Genomic DNA, 22,726 nt, shown 5'->3' on the forward strand with positions numbered 1-22,726 from the left:
CCCATTACAAGCTTATTCACGCGCTAGTATAACTGTGTCTATATAGTTTACAAAGTATTACCAATTTTAACTCTGCTGATGTTTCTAAAATTTTGTTGTCATGTTAACAACTTTCGGGGACTCAAATTTGTTGAAATGCATCTTAAGGAAGGGAGTATGTCTAACATCATTATTTCATGAACCAATTAGCTGCACATGACAACAAACGCTCTTTTAGTAAATTTGTCACTTATCTGCATACACTATAAAAGAGTTCAAAAATAACCATGAATAGCATGCACCTCTCTCTTGTGTTTCAGTCGTTTAAGTTATGAGGAGGACGTGATTGAGCAAGCCACTGTTAATACAGTAAAAAGGGAAGTTCTAAGGAGGTCTGACCTGTACCAAGTTCTACTCATGTCTCCCAATTCCTCAAACGTCGATCGTTCTACACTAATTTCGGATAAGTCCTAAGGCGATGGTCTATATTCAATTCAATTCAATTTTTATTTCATTTTTCGACAAGAAAATATAGACATCAATTTTTTGGGAGATAATGATAAATACATTTTAAACAAAAGCAGCAAAATCGTAACAGAAATGTTGACCTAACAAACAAGGGAGAATCAATCGTATAAGCTTATTTGATAAACATGCGACAAATTTTGTAACACTTAGTGTCACGCACGAGTAACATGCATGTGTGTATATCGTTTCCTATGCTTACCAAGTATGCCGCACTTCCCGGTTCAAAATTGCTGATTTATGTCTGGTTCCGAAGTCCCGCTCGGAAGTATGGGATCAAAACCTGTTGGTCTGTTCAGCGAAGGCGAACACATTCACATATATATTGAATGTGGTCTTACTTTTTAGACTAAGACCCAAACAAAATATGAAAAGTTAGTTTTTGGACAGAGAGGTGCACTATGTTCGCACTGACAAAATGGCAGCGATTAAAGCAGCTTTCAGAACAATGTTTGCATATTCTTCGTGACCTTACCCTCTGAACGCTTCTATTAATAGAACTGATAAGTGGGTTTTCCCCCATATCTCAAACATTATGTGTTTATCTGAAAATCACAGCGCATTGTGCCATAATTATACGCTTGAATGAATAAACAGCGCATAATGAAATTTCGCTTTGTATAGTGAGCTATTCATCTGACATTGATGAACATTTTCTGAAAAGAGAAATATATCAACAAAAGTCGTCTTTTTAAGGGATCACTTCAACGAGTATCTTAGTAAAATGAGACAATTGGTCTGTTGGTTATTCAAAAATGTCCGTCTTTTATCCTTTTGGTACATAATCATCAAATTTTCTTTTTTTTTAAATTCCTGAGACTTATCAAACCACGAGAATTTAAAGAGTCTAGATTGTGTGCTGATGTATTCATCATTTGATGTTCTGATACATATCATGTAGAAAACTAAACTTTATTACTGATATATCTGGAAGCATATGATTATTGCATTCCACTTGATGCTGCATGGTGTTAACGAGGATACCGCAACCTTCTGAAGTTGGGGAGGGATGGTTTAGGATTAGGGTTTGGTGGTGGTCCTGGGTAAATTCACACAAGAAGTAAACGTTTATTTTGAGACAAGTATGCATGTCACAGTCTGCAAAAGACTTTGATAAAGTTATAGGAGGGGGAGAATATCATGTTTGATCAACAACCTCCGAAACATTCATATCGAACTGTAAAACATAGCAGGATTTTTTTTTCTATTTGTTTGTTTGTTTTACTTTTAACTTAATTTAACTCCGGTTAGTTTTGTGAGACATTCTGCCGAAGATATATTTTTAATTAATCTGAAACGATGCCCTTTATCAACAACCATGAACAGGGAAAATAAAAAAAAAACAATAATTATTTTCAATCTGTTGGATTATAGAGTATAGCCATATTATTTAGAATACATGTCCTTCATGTTTTCGCATCACTAAACTGGAAACACATTTGTCATCCCTGCCATGTCATAAGCCAAAACTTCGAATTTAATGAACTGATCCTTACCAGTCATATACTTTTGTTGTTGTTGTTCTTTGGTAGCGGGTTTTTAGTTAACACCGTAGCTGACAGTTAATGCCAACGGAAACATTGGGCTGAATCATTAATCTTTATTGGGAGTTCTAAGCATCAAAAGCAAATGTGATTATGGTACTATATAGTAACGAGTCTGACTCGGTGGAGGATTAAAACATGGTTAGTACTGATACAGAATCTCCCTATGATACATCATATTAAATATTTGTCAAGAGTGAAGTGAAACTCCAGTCTGTGTCAAAGTTGACGCTGTTTTTTTGGTTGTTTGTTTGTCGTTTGTTTTGTTTTTGTTTCTTGCATGTCAGCTAAAGAAACCCGGAATTGGATAAGCTGATGAAACCCGGAAGTGTGCTCCCCCCCCCCCCCCCCCCCACACACACACACTTTTGAAAACGTGGCGCCGGCGATGAAGTGTCATCAAAATCAGAATCCCTTCCACCACCACCCTAAAAAAGAAAATAAATAGATAAAAAGTAGAATGAAACAAATTTCGAAGTTTAACATATTAAGCTCATGAAATGATGATAGCAATCAGACTGATATCGGACAACTTATATTATCATGAGGTGATAATATTAGACACATAAACCTCCACTGACTTTCCTTTATTTCATTTATTGATTTAGCATTGTTATAGAAATGAATGGTCTCATCTCCTCCAACTAAACTTGCACCTACTTCTTACAAGTACATGTACATATGTATATGTATATATATATATATATATATATATATATATATGTGTGTGTGTGTGTGTGTGTGTGTGTGTGTGTGTGTATTCATTTGCTGTGTTATATAGTCAAATTATTGACAAGAAAAATAAAATCTATATTATTTTCATGCACAAACTTAAAGATTTGTATTGTCATGGGAACATCACCGCGACTAATTTGCATAAAACGTGTCTTTGTGGCCTATCTCTCTTTTGACAAGGAAAAAACAAAAACAACAGGAGAATATTTTAAATGCCATAACTTATCAATGCTTGTCTGGTTTTGCAGGAATATTTTTGAGATTTCCGGAATTTACACTTTTTATTGAAAAAAAAAAAGTGAACTCATCCATTCGAGAAGTGTTTTTTTTTTGAGAGAGAGAGAGAGAATAAGACCCTTCTGCTATAAGCTTATGTCAAACAAATATCTTCTTCACTCCTCGTTTGCTGTAGATTTGTTAAAGGCAAGAAATAAAAAAAAAATACCTGTCATGATATTATGAGATGTGTGTAACACTGTGCTACGTGTCACTGTGGGTTTGTGGTGTACTTATGTGTTAGTCACGCAGAAGTTTTTGCTTTTGCTTTTAACCTGATCAATTTCTACCATTATTCTCTATTATATCCCTCATGTAAAGCTTCTTGCCATAGGATTGTACAGAGCACGAACATGGTGTAGTTTTACTAGCTAGCTACGAGCAGCTGGATGCGGTGCAATTGGTTACTAGCCAGCGGGATATAGTACTTTTGGGAATCCACGATCTGCACCCATCGTGATCGTGCGATCGATATCGACATTTCTCACTCAAGAATGTACGCAGTGCGCGTAGTAGCGATACTTTTGAGCGACAGTCCTGTGCGTGGCTTGTAGCTAGCGCTAGCAGCGCTTTGGAATTGCGCGACGGCATAATTACAGAAATCTGTGGTGCGATGGCGTGTGTGTGTAACGTTATTTGCAATTAGTGTGATCAATGCATTCAGCTCAATTGACAAAGTGACTGGTTCAAGTAACGGAGGAATGATCGCAGGAGGACACCATATCAGGTACGAATTAGGAATAAACTAAAACCGATTTTGAAGATGATCTGGGTAACGAAGCTGCTTTTGGCCTACTTCTAACGTAGTCCTGGACCTCCTCGATCTTTCGGAGTTTTGCACGCTGTGTAGTAGTGTAGCTCGTGTGTAGGAATCAACAACAGCGCAGCGGTGTCGTTCGCTACGCGCTGCACGCACTGCTGCTGCACAGCTACGGCCTAACGGTAGATTTATCGTTCAAGAAACCTGCACATTTTTCCAAAAGGGAACCGTCATTACTCTAGTAAAATGCTCGAGAGGGATATAAAACAAATATCGACTGCTTTCTTTCGGGCCATGGTAAAACTATTTGACCTCGGTGATTTCTCAACAGTGCCATGTCCCTCGACTTCGTCTCGGGACATAAGCACTGTTGAGAAATCACCTCGGTGCAAATAGTTTTACCATCTCCCTCTGCAGCAGTCGATATTTGTATACTGTTTCGTCATTACGCCATTTCCACCTCATTCTCAATTTCACTCAAGCACAAACACATCTACGAGTTTTAACACATAAATGTTTACACACACACACACACACACACACACACACACACACACATGCATCACGTACACAAAGAAACACAGTGTAACTTATCATGCACGCACACATCCATGAATACAAATAAAACCATGTAATACTCTCAAAATGCCAACACAATGAAACAGGCTGAAATGAAGAAGATCTACATGTCAAAAGACAATGTTTATTAACAAACATCATGATAAACAACAATGTTGCTGAATTTAAGTCAGAATCATCGCGAATGTCTCAGATAACAAAACAGAGTTCTGGAGCCGGAAGCATGCTGAAGGGTTTGTTTCCAGCAAAGAGTGAAATAAATATCTCAACATGTGATACTACACATCACATCTCAGTCACTCCTATCAAAAGTGAGGCATCATCACAGCGTTCAGTGTGGAACGACGAAGACATAAGGATGATCTAACAAGTAGAATGGCGACAGGCTGTGGTGGAGACTCACTTCACGGTACGGCGATGAATACGACGAAGTCGGTCGGCTGCTTCGGGAGAGAAAGTCTACAGACATCAAGGGATTGGTGGCGCCCTGCTGCTTTCGATGAGATGTCGTCTGCGGTAAATTGATGACGTCACGCTCGTCGCTGATACGGAAAGTCGACCAGGAATCCGATGGTCGGCTGCTACGAGACAGGAAATCGACTGACATCGCTGAGTCGTTGATGGCGAACTTCTTGGGTGGCGGTGTGTTCTGATGGTCGATGACGTCGCATTCCGTTGATCGCTTACGCTTTCCTGTGGATGAAGACTCCGGTCCCTTGATCTGGTTGTTGGTGTCTAGTCGAGTAGAGAGGGAGTTGAGTGAAGCTCGACGAAGCCGCGAACGGCGATTCTGAAACCAGACCTGAAGATGAAGAAAAGAAAGACATGACTTTACCCTATGTGCTTCATGCAGAAACAGAACTTGTAATGGACATAAATCCTAAAATAAAGCTGATACACAATGTATTTGAGGATATTGTAGATAGTAGTTGGAGGGTATGGCAAATTGTTTTTATGCAACAACTGATTAACCACAAAAAAGTCACACACTTTGAGAAAATAATGAATTTTTAGCTCCAGGCAATGATTTTCTGGCCGGTACTGAGAATGTTTGAGTTCTATATTTACGTAGGTAACATCATGATATTCATTCTAAATAAAGAAATCCAATGTGTAAACTGTATTTAACAACAGTCATATCATTTTGTCGTTCAAAGTCATTTAAACAATTTATGCCATAAAATATAGACTTGATGATATATGTATACATCTCTATCATGATCATAAATGTTTAGATATCCATGAGATCAAATTAAATCATTTACAGGATTCTTCTTCCGTGGTTGATTGCATTTATTCATTCATACAAATGTAGGTGAAGAATATCTTTAGCATTACAATCGCTTTACACAGCCCTGATTTTACATACTTGTATTCTGTCTTCATCGAGGCCGAGTGAGGCAGCCAGTTTCTCTCTCGAAATGATGTCGGGATATCGGTCGATGTCGAATTCAGCCTTCAGCCTCTCGAGCTGCCATCCGGTGAACACGGTCGGACGTCGACGACGGAGGCCTTTGGTAGGAACGGACGTCGAGACTTGAGAGAGAATCGAGAGCGGTGAATCAGCCATGCTGAATTGGATTGGTTTTGTACAGATGCTGGTTTGTAGGATAAACCTCAGAGGTGCGACTTAACTTCAAGAAAATCTGAATGAGGTGTGGTGATAGAATATATCAAAGTAGCTGGTAGCCTTGCAGTGATTAAGTGGGTTATGAATTGGAGAAGCCACGCACCACTTTCACAAGCCCTTAACAAGCAAAGTGGTTTGATTGGTCTGATAAACCGACCAATAGGCGTGACAGGATTAGCAATTGAGGTAAAGTTGTAGTTTCATGAATGCCCACAGACTTCCACTATTCAAAGGGTAGTGTGACTGTCCTAATCTATGTCGCAAATACAAGAGGGCTATCACTTTTCCTTTGTTCATTAGCGGTCTAATTGTCGGTCCGCTGCCGACAAACCAAACAATACCCTTGTAGCAACTTCCCAAGATCGACAAGGAACAAAAGGAGTAGAGGAACAATAGACTATTTCTTGCGCTCGTCGTACAGTCGGTTATTACAGAACATGGTTCTATTTAGAGATCTTTGAAAACTCTGAAACTCATCTCTGAAAATTGTCTTGATGAAGAGCAAAACCAAATTTTTGCCCATGCTCAAGATGACATTATTAAATGCCGTCAAAATGAAACCAAAAAGACAAAGTGAAATTGTTATTTATAAATACAACTTTACAAACAGTCACCTTTGGAAAAAAGGGAAAATGAATAGATTCGAAGTTTAAATAATTTATATGGGGTACTAACGTCATCGACTCTTTCGCCTTTAAAAAAAGAAATACGAGAAACATAAGTCACATTAAACTCCAGTCCGACTCATTTATTGTTCTTGACTTTTTTGTTTGTTTTTCTTTATCTTGGTGGCCCAACATTTTTTTTTTCTGTGGTCCCGGGCCACCTGATCACCGCTTATGTCGATCACTGTGTAATAATAATACGCAAGTATGGACATCTATTGGAGGTTGAATTTGATGCTTACTTTAACAATAATCTCAAGTTGCAATTTGCTGAACATAGCCAGGCGTCGATGTCGCTGGTAGGAACGGACTTTGAAGTGTGATCGAGAACACTAATCTCCGTGTAACTATCGATAGCATACATAGAGTTTAGTGATCGAGAAGAGAGTGTAATAAATCAGCCATGTTGGAAAGTGGATACGACCTTAATTTAGTATAAGGCGTGTAGGGTGAGAACGTTTGACGTGTGCAGCTACGTGAAATATATATATATTTTCGATTCACCGTATGACCAGTTTTCGTTGGGAAGTTCCAATTTCCATTCAGAGAAAGTCTCACAGGTCAAATCAAAGGACCAATGGGGTTGAATAATAACGGCACAGACTGGGACGTAGTTCGTATCTTAAGTGATCTGTCACTCGAGTTCTTTCACTGGCTGATGTAGTCCCATTCTTCAGGTATAGACTGAAAGAGAACTGTGCGGCAATTGAACCGACAAAGTTATACTGAGACACTATGGCTTTCTTTCAGAGATTACATTAATCTCTATGCTTTCTTCTCACTCGAAACGCGCGCCCCGGTTGTGATGATCCTATCATAATACCTAATCACGTGTTTGCTTTTGTTCATGACAGGATGCAAGAAATTAAGGAGCAGATCGTAAAGAATAAAGATCGTCCTTTGAACAACCCACACAGAAGAAAGGTCTATCCTATCAAAGAGTTGAGATCAAAGTTTTGCCGAAGATTATTTTGGCGTAAAGTCTCCCTGTCAATCATGGCCATAATATGTCAATAGTGTTGTCTTTGCATCAGTTAAGTTGAATTGTTCTGATAGTGCTATAGACACAGGTTACGTTCAATTACTGTACAGAGAGGATGGGCCATCATCTCCTATACAATTGATGGTCATTCAATCCTCTAGGTCCTAGTTATCGGTGTGGGTATGTAAGCATACCATATATTCATTTGGTTGTGTACGTATCATATCAACGTGTCATGTATGGAAGCTTGTATGTATAAACCTGCTTTTTGAAAAGAGAGAGAATATAAATGGGAGAAAGTGCAAACTTTTATATCTGATAAATGGAAGGGAAAGGTTCATGATTATGTAAATATACATGCAGATAAAAAGTGAAGAAAACATAGCCTTATCATAAAAGTAATAAGACGTGTTTTACCCAGAGCACACACTGATGAGGTCCTCACGCACGAATGAATTAACAAACCAGCAACCCTTGAAAATAAGAAGGCAAAATGACAACTTCACTTCGTAATACTGTGATTCAAGAAATAAAATGCAAATCTTACAGCAACTCTTTTAAACCCTTCGACACGTATTATGCGTGTGGTAGGAATTCAACACCGTTATCAAATGTCTGTATCGCCTCTTTACTGGAATATTTGATTGTTTGTAATGATGTCATAACGACTTGATATCTGTTCAGGTTTTGTAAGAAAGCGTCGAGTCATTCTGATATAGCCAAGGGAATGCTTCCGTCTAAAGGACATGAGCTTACTGTATTACTATTACTTTTGTGCATAAGATGTATGCCGTTGTTCATGTACCTATCATAATGGCATATTTTTATACAGACATTCTGCATAGCTTGGCCTGTGAATATTTAGAAAGAATATGTGTGTCCATTTCTTTGTAGAGATTGCCGTTTGTTCGAAAGTAGTGATAGAGGTCTATAACAGGACAAACTGTTGTATCTCACATTACCTTTCCAAGCATCAAAAGACTCAACACTTCGTTTGTTTTCTTTGATCTCTCCCGTCTTCCCTCTCTCTCTCTCTCTCTCTCTCTCACTCACTCTCTCTAGAACTCTAGTTCATGTTGTCAATGCCAACAGTTTATTTTGGCACAATATTTTTTTATACCAATAATTAATTTCATTTTATCAAAATAAGCTCGTGTTTTGATAGCATGAGCTTGAGTTCTGTTCTATGTTTCAATATTATTGCAACAACACGTGGACTCCTTTCTTTCTTTCTCTCTCTCTCTCTTTTTCTATATATATATATATATATATATATATATGAGTGTGTGTGATAAAACATCTGTGTTTATGTTTTTATTTTTTCATGGTATGGTCCTTTTGCATAGTATGTGTAAGACTCATTTAAAAAAAACATAAAAACACTAAAAACAGAAACAAAATACACCAAATGCACAGGCACTCACTATACAGATAGACCATATGTATATATACACACACACACACACACACACACACACACACACACGCACACACACACACATATATATATATATGTATATATATATATATATATATAGTTATACACACACACAACTACGAATTCATCCAGCCACACAACGGTCATACACTTCAACTTTAAAAAAATATACTCCTGAATGACAAATTTGTTCACAGAAAATGATTTGGTAATAAACCGGTGTATTTATTTACAATCATAATTCAGAATTGTGTTCAAAGCTGAAAGTCATAGTGGGTTACTATGATACACAAAAAAAAAAACCATTGCTCCACGTCACAGAACAGGTTTCACTAGGACTCGTCACGACGAATGTCCAGGATCAAGATGGCATGATAATATATGATACTGCAATCGTTATGTAGAATGACGATGGGCTGTGGTAATAGAGACTACCGATTGCTTTCAAAGTTCGGCAGCATCACAGTGTTCAGTAAGGTACGACGAAGACATAAGGATAGTCAAACATGTAGAATGGCGACGGGTTGTGGTAGAAACTCCCTTCACGGTAAGGCGATGGATACGAAGAAGTCGGTCGGCTGCTTCGGGAGAGGAAGTCTACAGACATCAAGGGATTGGTGGCGCCCTGCTGCCTTCGATGAGATGTCGTCTGCTGCAAACTCATGATGTCACGCTTCTCGTTGATGCGGAGAGTCGACCAGGAATCCAGTGATCGGCTGCTACGAGACAGGAAATCGACTGACATCGGTGAGTCGTCGATGGCGAACTTCTTGGGCTGCGGTGTGCTCTCCTGGTCGATGACGTCAGTTGTTGCAAAGTGTTTCCTCTTACGTAGGCAGTGGGTCTCACTTTCCGCAACACCGAGACGGTTGTCGATGGAAGGTGAGAAGGACTTGAGGAAGGATCGACGATGCCGTGAGCGACGGTTCTGAAACCAGACCTAGAAAGAAAATGAATAAAATATGACTATTAAGAAACAAACAAAACAACAGTCTATCGTTCTATCCTAATACAAAGCCTGATCAATTCGGCCTCTTGAGACACTAGTTGCACAGCTTCGATTACAGTTTGTTTGTATAGAAACTGAATCAATATTCATTCGGTAATAAGCAGGAAGAATATTGTTGACAATAAGAGGTTACTTTATTTGCTACTATAATTTCATACTTATTATGCTATTATACTGCTTCAAATAATTAAATTGGATATTTCATAGTAACAAACTCAGACTATAAGCAATGTTGATATATAGTGTCATTTAAACGCCAATTGAAATGATTTTAATTAGTTGATAACTTAAACATTGGTTGAGTACATCTTTTCATACCAGATTCTATGCCGTATATCTAATATGACAATGAAACCTACGTGTATTCTGTCTTCATTCAGACCCAGTGTAGCTGCCAGTTTCTTCCTGGAAACGATGTCGGGATACTGGTCGATGTCGAACTCGGCCTTCAGTCTCTCGAGTTGCCATTCGGTGAACCTAGTCTTACGTCGAGGACGAGGTCGCTTGGAAGGACCAGACATCGGGACGTGAAGCAACGAATCAGCCATGTTGGATAGCGATTTTAGCCTGGGAGATGTTTGAGGGATCGGTGACGGGTAATCGTGTTCGGATGTTCAGTCAGGTAAGAAGACAATTCGCTTGTGACTAGCTTCTATCCCAGTTGATTCCCGTCAGTAGTTTTCATTTCATGGAAAGCTACAATTCATTTCTGTGCTGCATGTATGGTATGGGAATAGTTGATTGGTCAGACTATGCAACCAATGGGATTAACGGGATGGACGAGGGGGTAGATCTATTTTGCTTTAAACAAAAGCATCCACCTCTGACCAGGCGTGGATGGTCATTAATTTGGCGGCAAAGATCAAACTGCTTATTTCAACAATACATCGACAGTATAGCCTAAAAAGCTCGTGCGCGGTGCGTACGCTTTAATCATTGCTCCTTTCATTCCTTTTCATTTGTCACACTTTCCGCCTTTGTTCGTGCTACTTAGGAATGTACGGACCTGCCCTGCCTCCTTTTAATGGAAGTGTTATATGAGATGTGATTCAAGTTAGACTGAAGTTCCAAAGACTTTTACGCTAATGAGAATGCGGAGTCTGTCAGTCAATGTCCATCTGTCAATCTCAATCTCATTCGAGACCCACTGTGTCGTCATGGGAAAGCGAAGTTGACGTTTAAACAGGATCTCATACGCTCTTACAATAAAACAGTGTATTACCCTCTGTCCGGATTATTTCAAAGAAGTATCTTTACGCTTCATAACAAATTGATACCCGTTCGGGCTTCATGATGTATAACTTTAAATGAAAATGAGAACTAATATTCCACTACCGTTTACTCTATTGGTATTTTTTTAAGGTAATTCAATGTTATGCATGCTTTGTTCACAATAGTTGCCCTTTGCTTTGTTCACAAAGCTTGCCGAAGGCTAGCCTTACCTATAACAACATCCACTGACATTGCGTTAGAAACTTACTACTGTAATACAATGACATGTAATACTGAGCTATACGGGGAAAAAAAAACATTCATGAAGGTCTAATACATTGCAGAAACGGTCTGTTTTTATGCCTGCTCCCGGGCACCATTGCGATGATGATTACGATGATGATGATGATGATGATGATGATGATGATGATGATCATTTATCTTATCTATCCGAAATAGCCGACATATAGCCAAGATATCCCAGGAGAGTCTTCATCAATTTTTGGCACTTCGCTGAAGTAACAACAATGTCAGGTATAGGCCTATATCCATTCATCACCCAGGTGACTCTTCAGTTACCTGCTTGCACAAGTCCATGATGGTGCGATTTCTTTGGAAGCATGTGTGGCAGTATGTATGGTAAAATAGATACCTTGACATCTCTTCTTCTTGCTCGTCTTCTTTTTTGTTCTTTCTCTTTTCTTTTTCTTTTTCTTTTTTTTTGGGGGGGGCACATCTATGACAGTGTTGTTAATTGCGTATACGGTATACAGCTTGGACGACACGGATTGTCTTCTTGAATATGAATCGAATACATCTCTATCACATCGAACGATTATTCTCATACATTTTTTTATGGTCTACATTGAATCCTTCGATACAGTACCGTAAGGCCGCATATTTTCTGTTGTTGTTCCGTTAGCTAAAGAGTTGATGATCCTGTGTCAAATAATCTTTTATACTGAAAATTCATATTGGTGGCTTTAGTTGAGCACCTTCTTTCATAGTCCCATTACACTTAATATAAAGGGGCATTTTTTTTCCTATGCTATTTTGTTATGAATTATGGAATACATTTAGATTTTTTTTTCTTTAGAGGAAGACAGAGGTAAGCCATTTTCAGTCCAATCGAGTGTAAATATTCACATTTACACTTGGGTACACACACACAACTGCACACACACATACACACACACACACACGAATGTATATATATATATCAATATCAGGCGCAGCAGAATTCTGCGTCATTTACAGATCAATGTCGATAGATTATTTCAAAAGGATTTAAAAAAATGCCATAGAAATTTGTTTTGCATGTGTTGTTTTAATCAAGACAATACACACGTACTGTGCAAGTACACTACCGTCATGAGTGTCTTAACAATTACAACAAAAAGTTGTAACTTCAATAAAGCAGGATAACTGAATTGGAAGTAGATCATAGATATTCATGTGCACAACATGGGAACCTCAAATCGAACCACTTTTTCAGCTACCTACGACCTTTTTGTACGAAGATTTCCGCAGATCGCGTCATAGAATGCAGTTCACATGAATATCAATGTTGTCCTTTCCAATTCGTGCTGTTGAGTGGTGAATCTTTATCTAACATCTTATACAATGATTTGTGTTCATTATCAAAGGAGAATATATTATACACATGTTATACAATGTTACACGTTGTATCACCGCATAGAATCCTGAGACATAGCAAATCGAGCAATGCTACGTTCAGAGACTGGTCGGGCAAGTTAGTGCAGTGTTGTGAGAACAGATTTTTGGAATGAAACTAAACGATACATAATCACTGTACGAACTAATAATTATTATTTTGAATCGATCTGGACCTGAAGGAGACGTCACCGAGGAAAATAATCCTATTACATCTATTAAAAAAGAACCTTAGTAGGGGACTTCAAATTTAGCTGCAAGTACTGTGACTTTGACCGCGGCTATATATCCTTTTTTTTATTATGTTTTTTAACGGAAATAAATATCGACCTACCTACCTATGTATATGGACAACTTAAAGGGATCGTATAGTTTTGGTTGAGACCTAACTTCAGGTTTCTAACATTTCTTTTTCTTGGGGGGGGGGGTGGAGTGAGATAATAAGAAACCTCACATGAAATGTTAAAAAAAAAATTAATTCCCAGAGGGATTCAACGTTTATTTGATGAAAATTGGTTTTGAAATGGCTGAGATATTCAAAACAGAGCGATCCGAACAAAAGCTGGGACCCGCCTTTTATTGCAATGTACAATCGCTTTGTTTTACTTTGTTTTTGGATGTCTCAGACATTCCAAAACCAATTTTCATTGAATGAACGTTGAATTCCTCTTCGAACGGTATGCTCTGCGCTATTTCATATGCGGTTTCTAAGTATCTCGCAACAAAAACCTTATCCTAATCTCCACCAATACTATACTATCCATTTAACTTGGATGATGTACTAGAGTGGAGTTAGCAATGTGTCCATCGAAACCCTTTAGCTTGGGTGATGGTGTTAGCAATGTTTCCATCGAAATTATTCATTACGATTTGAACAGCTCAAGGTAACATATCATCACAAGTCTTATTACAACGAGTCTTCTGTCACACAACTCCCTGCTTGGTCTCGTTCAGGTTTGATCTGGTGCCCAGTCTTCTACAGCTCATCTCTGTAAAAGTCTTCCTTTATCTTCTTTGACTTTTTAAAGCCATGCTTCTTCATGAGCCGTTTCAGTCCAGCGCGATCATATGGAGCCAAATCTATTCGCTGTTAACCGAGAGAATGAATTCAAGAAACAAAGCACGAATGTCGGACTTGATGATCGATATTTTGTCTCAGCGAAAACATTATGTAATACAGGAAGTGTACGAGGAAATATATTATATTTAGTACTCCACATTGCATAGCCATAGGTCTGATTGAAATTTCTAATACAGTGCCATTAAAACAGAAAACATCAATGATGATGATTATCAAGAGATATATATTAAGGCACGAAATAGTAAACAAATGCATAAACATGAAAGAAAATAAAACCCCAATCTAATTATTCTGACGTTTAATCCCATTTAGTGGTAGTGGTTTCTTTGTCCCAGTTTCCTATAGAGGAAGAATAGCATGAGTTCGTTGTGTTACAAAGGATGGTTCAGTCATTATGGTCTCATGACTTGTAGAAGACTTCCATGTTGGAACCTGCATGCTGTCTTGAATGTTTGGAAATTTGAAAACGAATCCCTAAAATGCAGAAGAGTTTGATGTATTCTGTTTAATGTGAAGTGATAGCGACCTGGCAGTTCTGCATAAAATCTGCTGACATAATACTAAGAAAAACAAACAAACAAATACACAAACCAACTAAACTAAACAAAACATATCGAAACAATTTATTACCTCAATCGTCTTTCCTTTAGCATCAAGAAGAAGCAAATCTGGATTAGCATGGGGGATGACTTCAAATGTGACATCATGACTGTGTGTGTATTAGAATTTAGGTTAAGATGAATCCATATTCTATCAATCTGAACAATGAGCAGCAATAATGTAATAAAAAAATGAAATGCAATTCTACTTATTATACACATGTTACGCTATAGATTCTGTAATACCCACCGATGATGCAAATTCCACTTCATTGCAATGTCGTTATGTTCCAGTGCTCCTGATATATACGTATCACCTGACTACAACTATATATATACAGTGAATTTTCTCTCCTTTTTTGAGTACTTTCCTGCCTGCCCTTTTGTTGCTTATATGCGGTATGTTGTTGTTGTTCAACATTCTTTATTACATGAATAAACAATGTGACATCAAACGCCTAGGTTGCTTCCTGGATTAAACAGGAGACCGTCAAAAGGTAAAGACAAAGGACAATACATTATAACATGTAAATACATCTTACATACAAGACATACTCAACAAATACAATAATACATAATCACGAACAAATTGACAAACATACATTTATATATACAAACGAATTAAAATATGCAATATTTTATTCTAAAGCATACATTTCTATCTTAATAATACAATTTTGTCTCATTCTTCTGTTTTTTTTGTGTCTTCTATTTCCCTCTCACTAAGTCATTCTCTTATATGTTTATGATTATAGCCATGATTATACACTCAGCAAAAAAAGTAAGTTCCCCCCTAACATTTTTGAATATATCTCAAAAAGTGTTGTACGGATTTTCATAATTCAAACGGAAATGGATAGGAAATTTCATTACTCATAACATGAATGGCATATTATTGCCACCAGATATCATTATTGGTGTTAAAAAACGCATTTTATGTCAAAATGCATGGGGAAAAAGTTGCACTTTAGGCTATATGAAGCATATTGTATACATTTCCTATGTAAGTTTAATAGCAAATGACCTTTTTAAATTGTGTAATTCTCAGGAATTTCTTCAGGTACAATGTGCTTCCCTAATAATCAGATGTTATGCATATTTTTTAAACAATAGCCTTTTCAATATGAAAATGTTGGGAGAAGCCATGTGATTTGTAATTCCAATTTGGGTTGATCACATTAATGTGCCTATGGCCATTTTGCATCCTGCGCTCAAGTTGTAGATCAGTTTGTTGAGGGAAATGGCATCGAACGTATGGAGTGGCCTACAAGATCCCCTGACTGTAATCCAGTAGAGAATCTTTGGGATATCATTAAGCGGAAAGCAAGCAAGGAGGTGAAAAATGACACTTTACAGCAATAATTTCAGCGCATCTTGCAGAGAGCATGGGCCAACATTGAGCAGCGCCAAGTACAAACTTCAGTTAACAGTTAACGGTGGACATATCAATTATCAAATACTTGACTGTATGCTCATGAAAAGAAAGAGATAGAAAAATATGCAATAAACCATTCTTAAATGTTCAGAATCATGATTGATTGTTTGATTATTTGTGTAAAAGTCACTGCAAATCACTAAAGTGCAACTTTTGTTTCCATGCATTTTGACATAAAATGCATTTTTTCACACCAATAATAATATCTGGTGGCAATGATTTGCCACTCATGTTGTGAGTAATAAAATTCCTTATCCATTTCCGTTTGAATTATGAAAATCGGTAAAATACATTTTGAGATATATCCAAAAATGTTAGGGGGGAACTTACTTTTTTTTGCTGAGTGTATATACTGTATATATATATATATATATATATATATATATATATGTACATATATAATATGTCAAGACTTCTGAAGAAGGCGGAGGCCGTTCAAAATTTGAGTCGAATAAAACTAATTCTTTATTGGCAAAAAATTGCATTACCAGTTTATTTCTTCATTATATAATGTATCATATATATTCATAAATCATGGCTCAGCAAAAACATTTTTCTCTAGTAACCCACTAACGGGACACTAAAATCTTTGAATTTTGATTTTTGGGGAAATGAAAAAGAATTGTAGGGGCCTCAAAATAAAAAGAAATTTACAGATTTGATTTGAACGTCTTTGCCCAATTGTCCAACCAAACGATATCTTTTGAAAAATTGGTGGCCTGACATCAATAAGATATATGGCCACGGTATACATATATATATATATATATATATATATATATATATATACAAGTATATATATATATATATATATATATACAAGTATATATATATATATATATATGTATATATATACAAGTATATATATACATATATATATATATATATGTATATGTAATTATATATACATATATATATATATATATATAATGATAATATATGAATACATACAAATTATCATTATCATTTATATTATTATTATTATTATCATTATGTGCCTGCTGTGTATAAAGTCAGTAGCGCATAAGTCGAAGCTAATTCTCCAGTCCCACTGTACAGTGTATACAAAATGCAGAGTATCAGACTAAACGTGAAAAAAAAAGATATACAGTGTAGAGTAAAAGAAATAGCCAACATCCCCTGAAAAAAAAGGATACTAATACGGCAGGTCTTCGAAGATAAATGCCCTCACTTCGGGGAGGGAGTTCAGTTGTCATCCCTGGCAGCTCTGTGAAGGGGGAGAACAAGGAGATGGAGAGAGCTCCTTAGGTTGCGGTACACTATTTCATCTGGCTCACTTCTTGTATTTCCTCATTTTCTTCAAGTGATCGCTGTGATCATTTCTATTATGACCCAAATTTTCAAAAGAATGTAAAATTATACCAAATATTCGAATTCAGTCGAACAGAAACAGGACTAAGCATGCACGAATTTGACGAAACTTGCACACGCGCGTCAGCGTGGTTTCATCGTGTTGGTGATATATTATGTGTAACGCCAATGTATATAAGCAGGCGAAATTTTCACAGTCTGTGGACTAGATTTCAACTCTTCAATGTGTATTCAAAGCTATACATGATTGTACTACTACATCATTGTACCTTTAACTGATGCAATGGAGTAAGTAAATATTGACAGAAGTATAAGTTGCCACAAACTAATCCGAGAATATTGTACAGGACGCGGGATTTGTTGTGGTATGAGGAGGGAATCTACGAGAATAGTAAGTCGAAAGTCGATAGGATTTGCGGAAAATAAAGGAAAAGCAGGAGATTTTTTAGTTCAACACTATAGCTCAGAAGAGATATAGTATCAACAACAAACTAGAGGATTAAACATCATGATTATTTTAGAACATGAACGCGATCTCCTTGATGTGCTGTGAACAGCAAAAACACGAAAAATGCACAATTAAACATATATACTTACGCTATAGATGTGGATATTTATGACAATTCATATTCACAAGATATTGTAGTATAAGCATCATAAGAATGGTTGACAATGGTTGATTAATCAATTGTTAGCCTATGGTACGTATTTTGCAACATTAATGTTTAAACACAGTAATGATGCAAGGGAGTACTAACACGGAAGCCTACAATATCAATTGATTCTTATTATTGATTGGCCCTTTATTACGTGTCTTGAGGGTGCAACAAACTCGTCATACAACACGTGTGCAGCGTTTGCGCAGATGTGAGCAAGGTCATTGTAGATGAAGTCACCGTACAAAGGACAATGATTGGTGGTATTTCTGACACCTATTTGCTGTGCACACGAGAGATGACATAAACACTTGGGCCTATTTACGTGCGTTGTTGCAATCGCATTTTCTGATAAATCGAGGGGAAAGTAAAAAAAAAATAGTGTCGGCAGCTGTTCTCAACAGATGTATCCATGTTGAGTTGAGATGACCTGTTTCATGACGTGTCCACTAACCACACTAAGCAAAAGAGCATGGAACGTAAATGTACAATATACATTGAGTATATGCGACAATATCGTGGGAGCTTATTAGTGAACACTTTGAGGAAAATATTGGACAATCCCTTCAAAAGATATGACTTTTTTTTCAAGTGTTGCCATTGCTGGATGAGAAGGCTTGGTCAGATTGTGATGTCACACATTTATGGACAAGGACATAACGAAAGTTATTATCAAGAATGAAAAGCACACATTCCCTACCGTTTTACTCTTCCCTACTAACAACAACATATTAAGGGTAATATTATAACCCCCTGTTTTCTTAAAGAGATAATTCAATAAGTACTTTTTCATTATTCTAGGAAAATTAGAATAGGCATTGAATCATCTTCATTAAAAAAAATAGTAAATGGTAAGGCAGATAAGCCGTTTTCATGAATAGTAAAACACAGACGCAGAGGAAAGAAGAATGCACGTGTCTCACCTCGATTCTGCCACTGACAATCTTTTTCTGTTCTGTCTTTCCCAAACCTGCAGACAGTACACCGACTGCCAAAAGTAAAATGCCGACTCCAGCACCAACGAAACAGCGCGAAAGCAGCATGGTGCAACGGGCGGACCAGACCAAGTATTGAACCAACCTTCCCTCGACAACGCCTGTGATGCAGTGAGATGTGTTTCGCTCTCGGTGGAAATCCCTGTCTGAATGCGTTACGAACAAACTGCAATCTTAACCCTCTCATGCGCCACTACTTTCAAGCATCATCGGGACCTTCCACAGTCCAGTCGCCCGTGGTAATGACTGGGTTAAATAGCTTGCGAAGCAATGGCAGATCGCGAACAAAAGACACGAGCGACAACAGATGCGTGAAACAAAAATATTGATCACACTTCCTTACAGCCGCGATCGAAATTTCTCAAATCACCAATAATTCTAGACCACTCGTTTGGTACATCGTATCATACTATCATTGGCTACATTTGTTTCGATTTTTTTTTTCAATGACTCACTTTACTTGCCACGCAAACAGTGACAAGGCTAACTCTTTAGGGATGCATTTAGTAGCTTTTATGTTTATACTTCAACAATAAAATTGTTTCATTATAGGCCGAGGTAGAGAAATCTGATGTAGACTCTACTCCGCAGCCGGCGCGACTGGCAATTCTATACTTTGTAAAAAGAGAACTAAAATGGTGGATCACGACGTCGACAGGAAACATGTCCTGGGCCCCATTTCATAAAAGATGTTAGGATGGCAACTCTTGCTGGAATGGCAACTTTCAATAGCAACTGCCAATCAGGAAGCTGGATTCTTGTCGTTACTATGACAATTGCCATTTCAGCAAGAGTTGCTATCATATCAACTTTTCTTGAAATGGGGCACTGCAGTCTCGATGTGCCTGTATATTTTATTCGGATTGTTGTTAATGTTGTTTGTTTTGTTTTGGTGAAAATTGGAAAGTGAAGTACATAGAGTAATGTATGACTGTAGTCCGGCGTCAGTGTGAAGGAAAGCTAGCGAGTGAAAATGTAGTCCTGAGCTGGTGGAGTGGGTGGGAACGCCAGTACGGATGAACGGTAAAAAACAGAGCTTACAGAGTTTTTGTATACACAGTGCCGTAGATATTGAATGTTTCATTGCAGAGAAAATGAGAGTATGCAAATGTCATTATCCATTGGTGAATGATAAAACTTTTCTTTGCTTGACAATAAACACATAATCTTATCTCCGTATATTTTAAAAGTAATAAGCAATCACACTAAAACATCGACTTTGGAATGTAAAGATTTATATTCTATCAATTATTTTGTTACTTTAATGTTACCATCAACACATTGGTTATATGTATCGTGTGCACCACTAGGGAAACCCCCCCCTCCCAAAAAAAAAACCCCAACAACAACAACAAACAAACAACAGTACTTTCTGTGGACAGCACATACACAATCACACCCACACACACACATATATAATATACATATATATATATATATATATATATATATATACATATATATATATATACATACATGATTATATAATTATATATATATGAGAGAGAGAGATAAAGCTATATAGAGATATATACAGTGTACTCCCGTTATAACGAACATGTTATAACGAAATTCCAGTCACGACCAAGTAAAAATTCAGGCTGCAAAATCATCCGCTCTGTGTGAATGTATACACACTCAACAAAAAAGAAAGTAAACACTTTTTCCAGCACATATTTTTCATAGAAGATTTTGATCAAAATTACTGTGGTATAAACCATATTAAAGATTATCTAATTGGCTATCAACCTGGTAGGTTAATACATATGGGGAATTTCACACATGAGTGAACACAATGAATTTTGTCCTTCAAGACACAAACGCAAAAATTGCAAAAATTGACGTTTTGTCATTCATTTGCAAACGCCCTTAAAGATAGCAATGATAACAAAAGACCAATCTAACACAACGAGATACATGAATGAAATAGCAAAAATAAGTTTTCGCCCCTTGTATCTCTTTACATCCTCAAACACAAACAAAAGGGGAAAATCAGAGTTTTCTGTCGAATCTAAATTGAAAAGACACAGGGAGTAAGCTGCAAAGGTGATGAAATTAACAGTTTCTTTATTTCATTCTTTTGATTTAGGAATAATTTAAGGGTTCACGAGACAAATTCAAAAACCAAATACAATTTTCAAACTTCTTAATTTGAAATAATATTTGAAATTTCTACCATTTTTGTTAATATTGCCTCTTTCTTGCCATTTGAATTTGACAGAAGATTCTTAATTTTAATTAAATTACCTTTATATAAAACATTAATATTTAGCCAAATTTTCTATGAGAAATATGAACTTGAAAAAGTGTTTACATTCTTTCTTTTTTTGTGCTGAGTATATATATATATATATATACACACTACATACACACACGCATCATATAAACATGTAAAACATGGTTCTGCAATCCAACTACTGTATATACACTATGTACTACATGATGTACATGGAAAAAACCCACTGAGATTGTACAGCTTATCTGAATTTGATGATGAAAAAAAAGTAACAAAGAAACAAAGAATGGTACATTTCAAGAGTTAGACTACAACAAGCACTACCGACAATAAGTTACAGCAATGTCTGAAAATTTCATAACATCCCTGTCAACTGAAAAGTCAAAGCACAGCCAAATTAAGTTCATATAACCTTTTATTTACATGTACATTTCAACATGACATATGTTTTACACATAAAATGGCAACCAAATTTCTTGTTCTACAGTACTCCCTGTTAGCCTTACTCAAATACATGGCATTTCATTCATATCTAGACCAGAGCAGATAACATTCAAATAGTATGTGTATGGTACTTTTGGCATTTGCTTCTTCATATAATTATCATCTAACGGACACAAACTTTGGGATACACAATCTATCAACTGGACAATGAGTGAAGCAATAAGAGATGAAATCCTGTGATCATATTTATCCATGGTCTGGCCCCCACCTATCTCAGCGAACTTCTCACCATAAAAAACAACCCAGTTTTACAGACTTCGTAGCTCAAATGACATCATGCTCCTCAGTCATCCATGCTGCAAGACGAAAATTACCTCAGGAGACCGTGCTTTTGTTAGTGCTGCACCAAGACTCTGGAATAATCTCCCTCCCTCAATCAGACATAAATCATCAATGAACAGTTTCAAAAATCCTCTTAAAAACACATCTATTTCAGGAAAGCTTCCCATAGTCACTGTTCAGTACATCTCTGCATGGTTCCCAGATATCAGATATCCTTTATGAATTATGATTATGCAGTTAGTAGTCCTTTGATTTCATTATATTGTACGATCTTCAGTTAAGAATTAGATTGTGTTACTTTCTTATTAATCTATTTGGGTTTTTTTTTCTTTTCATTATATCATATAGTTATGTGCAGTTGAGTATATTGACCGATTCGGGTTCGTTGAGGGCAGCAGACATTTCATGGCACTGTGCGCAGCCATAGTGGGTGTATCAGCCGACCCCCCCCCCCCCTGCTCTCCCCCACCCCGGGCAACATGTTTATCGCGCACTTGTAACAAAGGTTCGCGCACTAAGCAAGCATTCACGCACTAAGCAAGCATTCGCGCATTCAGTACGAGACGCCCATTGGCTAAAGCAGTTTTTCATTCTGCGC

The 22,726-nt window shown here is 37.1% G+C and overlaps 2 protein-coding genes across 2 annotated transcripts; both read right to left on the minus strand.

Annotated features, from left to right (window-relative positions):
• Window positions 1–4,729: 4,729 nt before the first annotated feature.
• Window positions 4,730–5,968, minus strand: LOC139732635 (uncharacterized). The gene is made up of 2 exons (XM_071643492.1): window positions 5,768–5,968; window positions 4,730–5,200 (listed from the first exon to the last, which is right to left on the minus strand). The coding sequence occupies exons 1-2, from the start codon at window positions 5,966–5,968 to the stop codon at window positions 4,730–4,732; spliced, it is 672 nt and encodes a 223-aa protein (XP_071499593.1).
• Window positions 5,969–9,582: 3,614 nt separating this feature from the next.
• Window positions 9,583–10,670, minus strand: LOC139732636 (uncharacterized). The gene is made up of 2 exons (XM_071643493.1): window positions 10,482–10,670; window positions 9,583–10,053 (listed from the first exon to the last, which is right to left on the minus strand). The coding sequence occupies exons 1-2, from the start codon at window positions 10,668–10,670 to the stop codon at window positions 9,583–9,585; spliced, it is 660 nt and encodes a 219-aa protein (XP_071499594.1).
• Between the last annotated feature and the right edge of the window lie 12,056 nt (window positions 10,671–22,726).

The sequence above is a fragment of the Diadema antillarum genome, unplaced genomic scaffold (genome assembly GCF_040938485.1).
Source record: "Diadema antillarum isolate AM-2024a unplaced genomic scaffold, OU_Dant_1.0 seq00000441_RagTag, whole genome shotgun sequence".
In the NCBI taxonomy this organism is placed as follows: Eukaryota; Metazoa; Echinodermata; class Echinoidea; order Diadematoida; family Diadematidae; genus Diadema; species Diadema antillarum.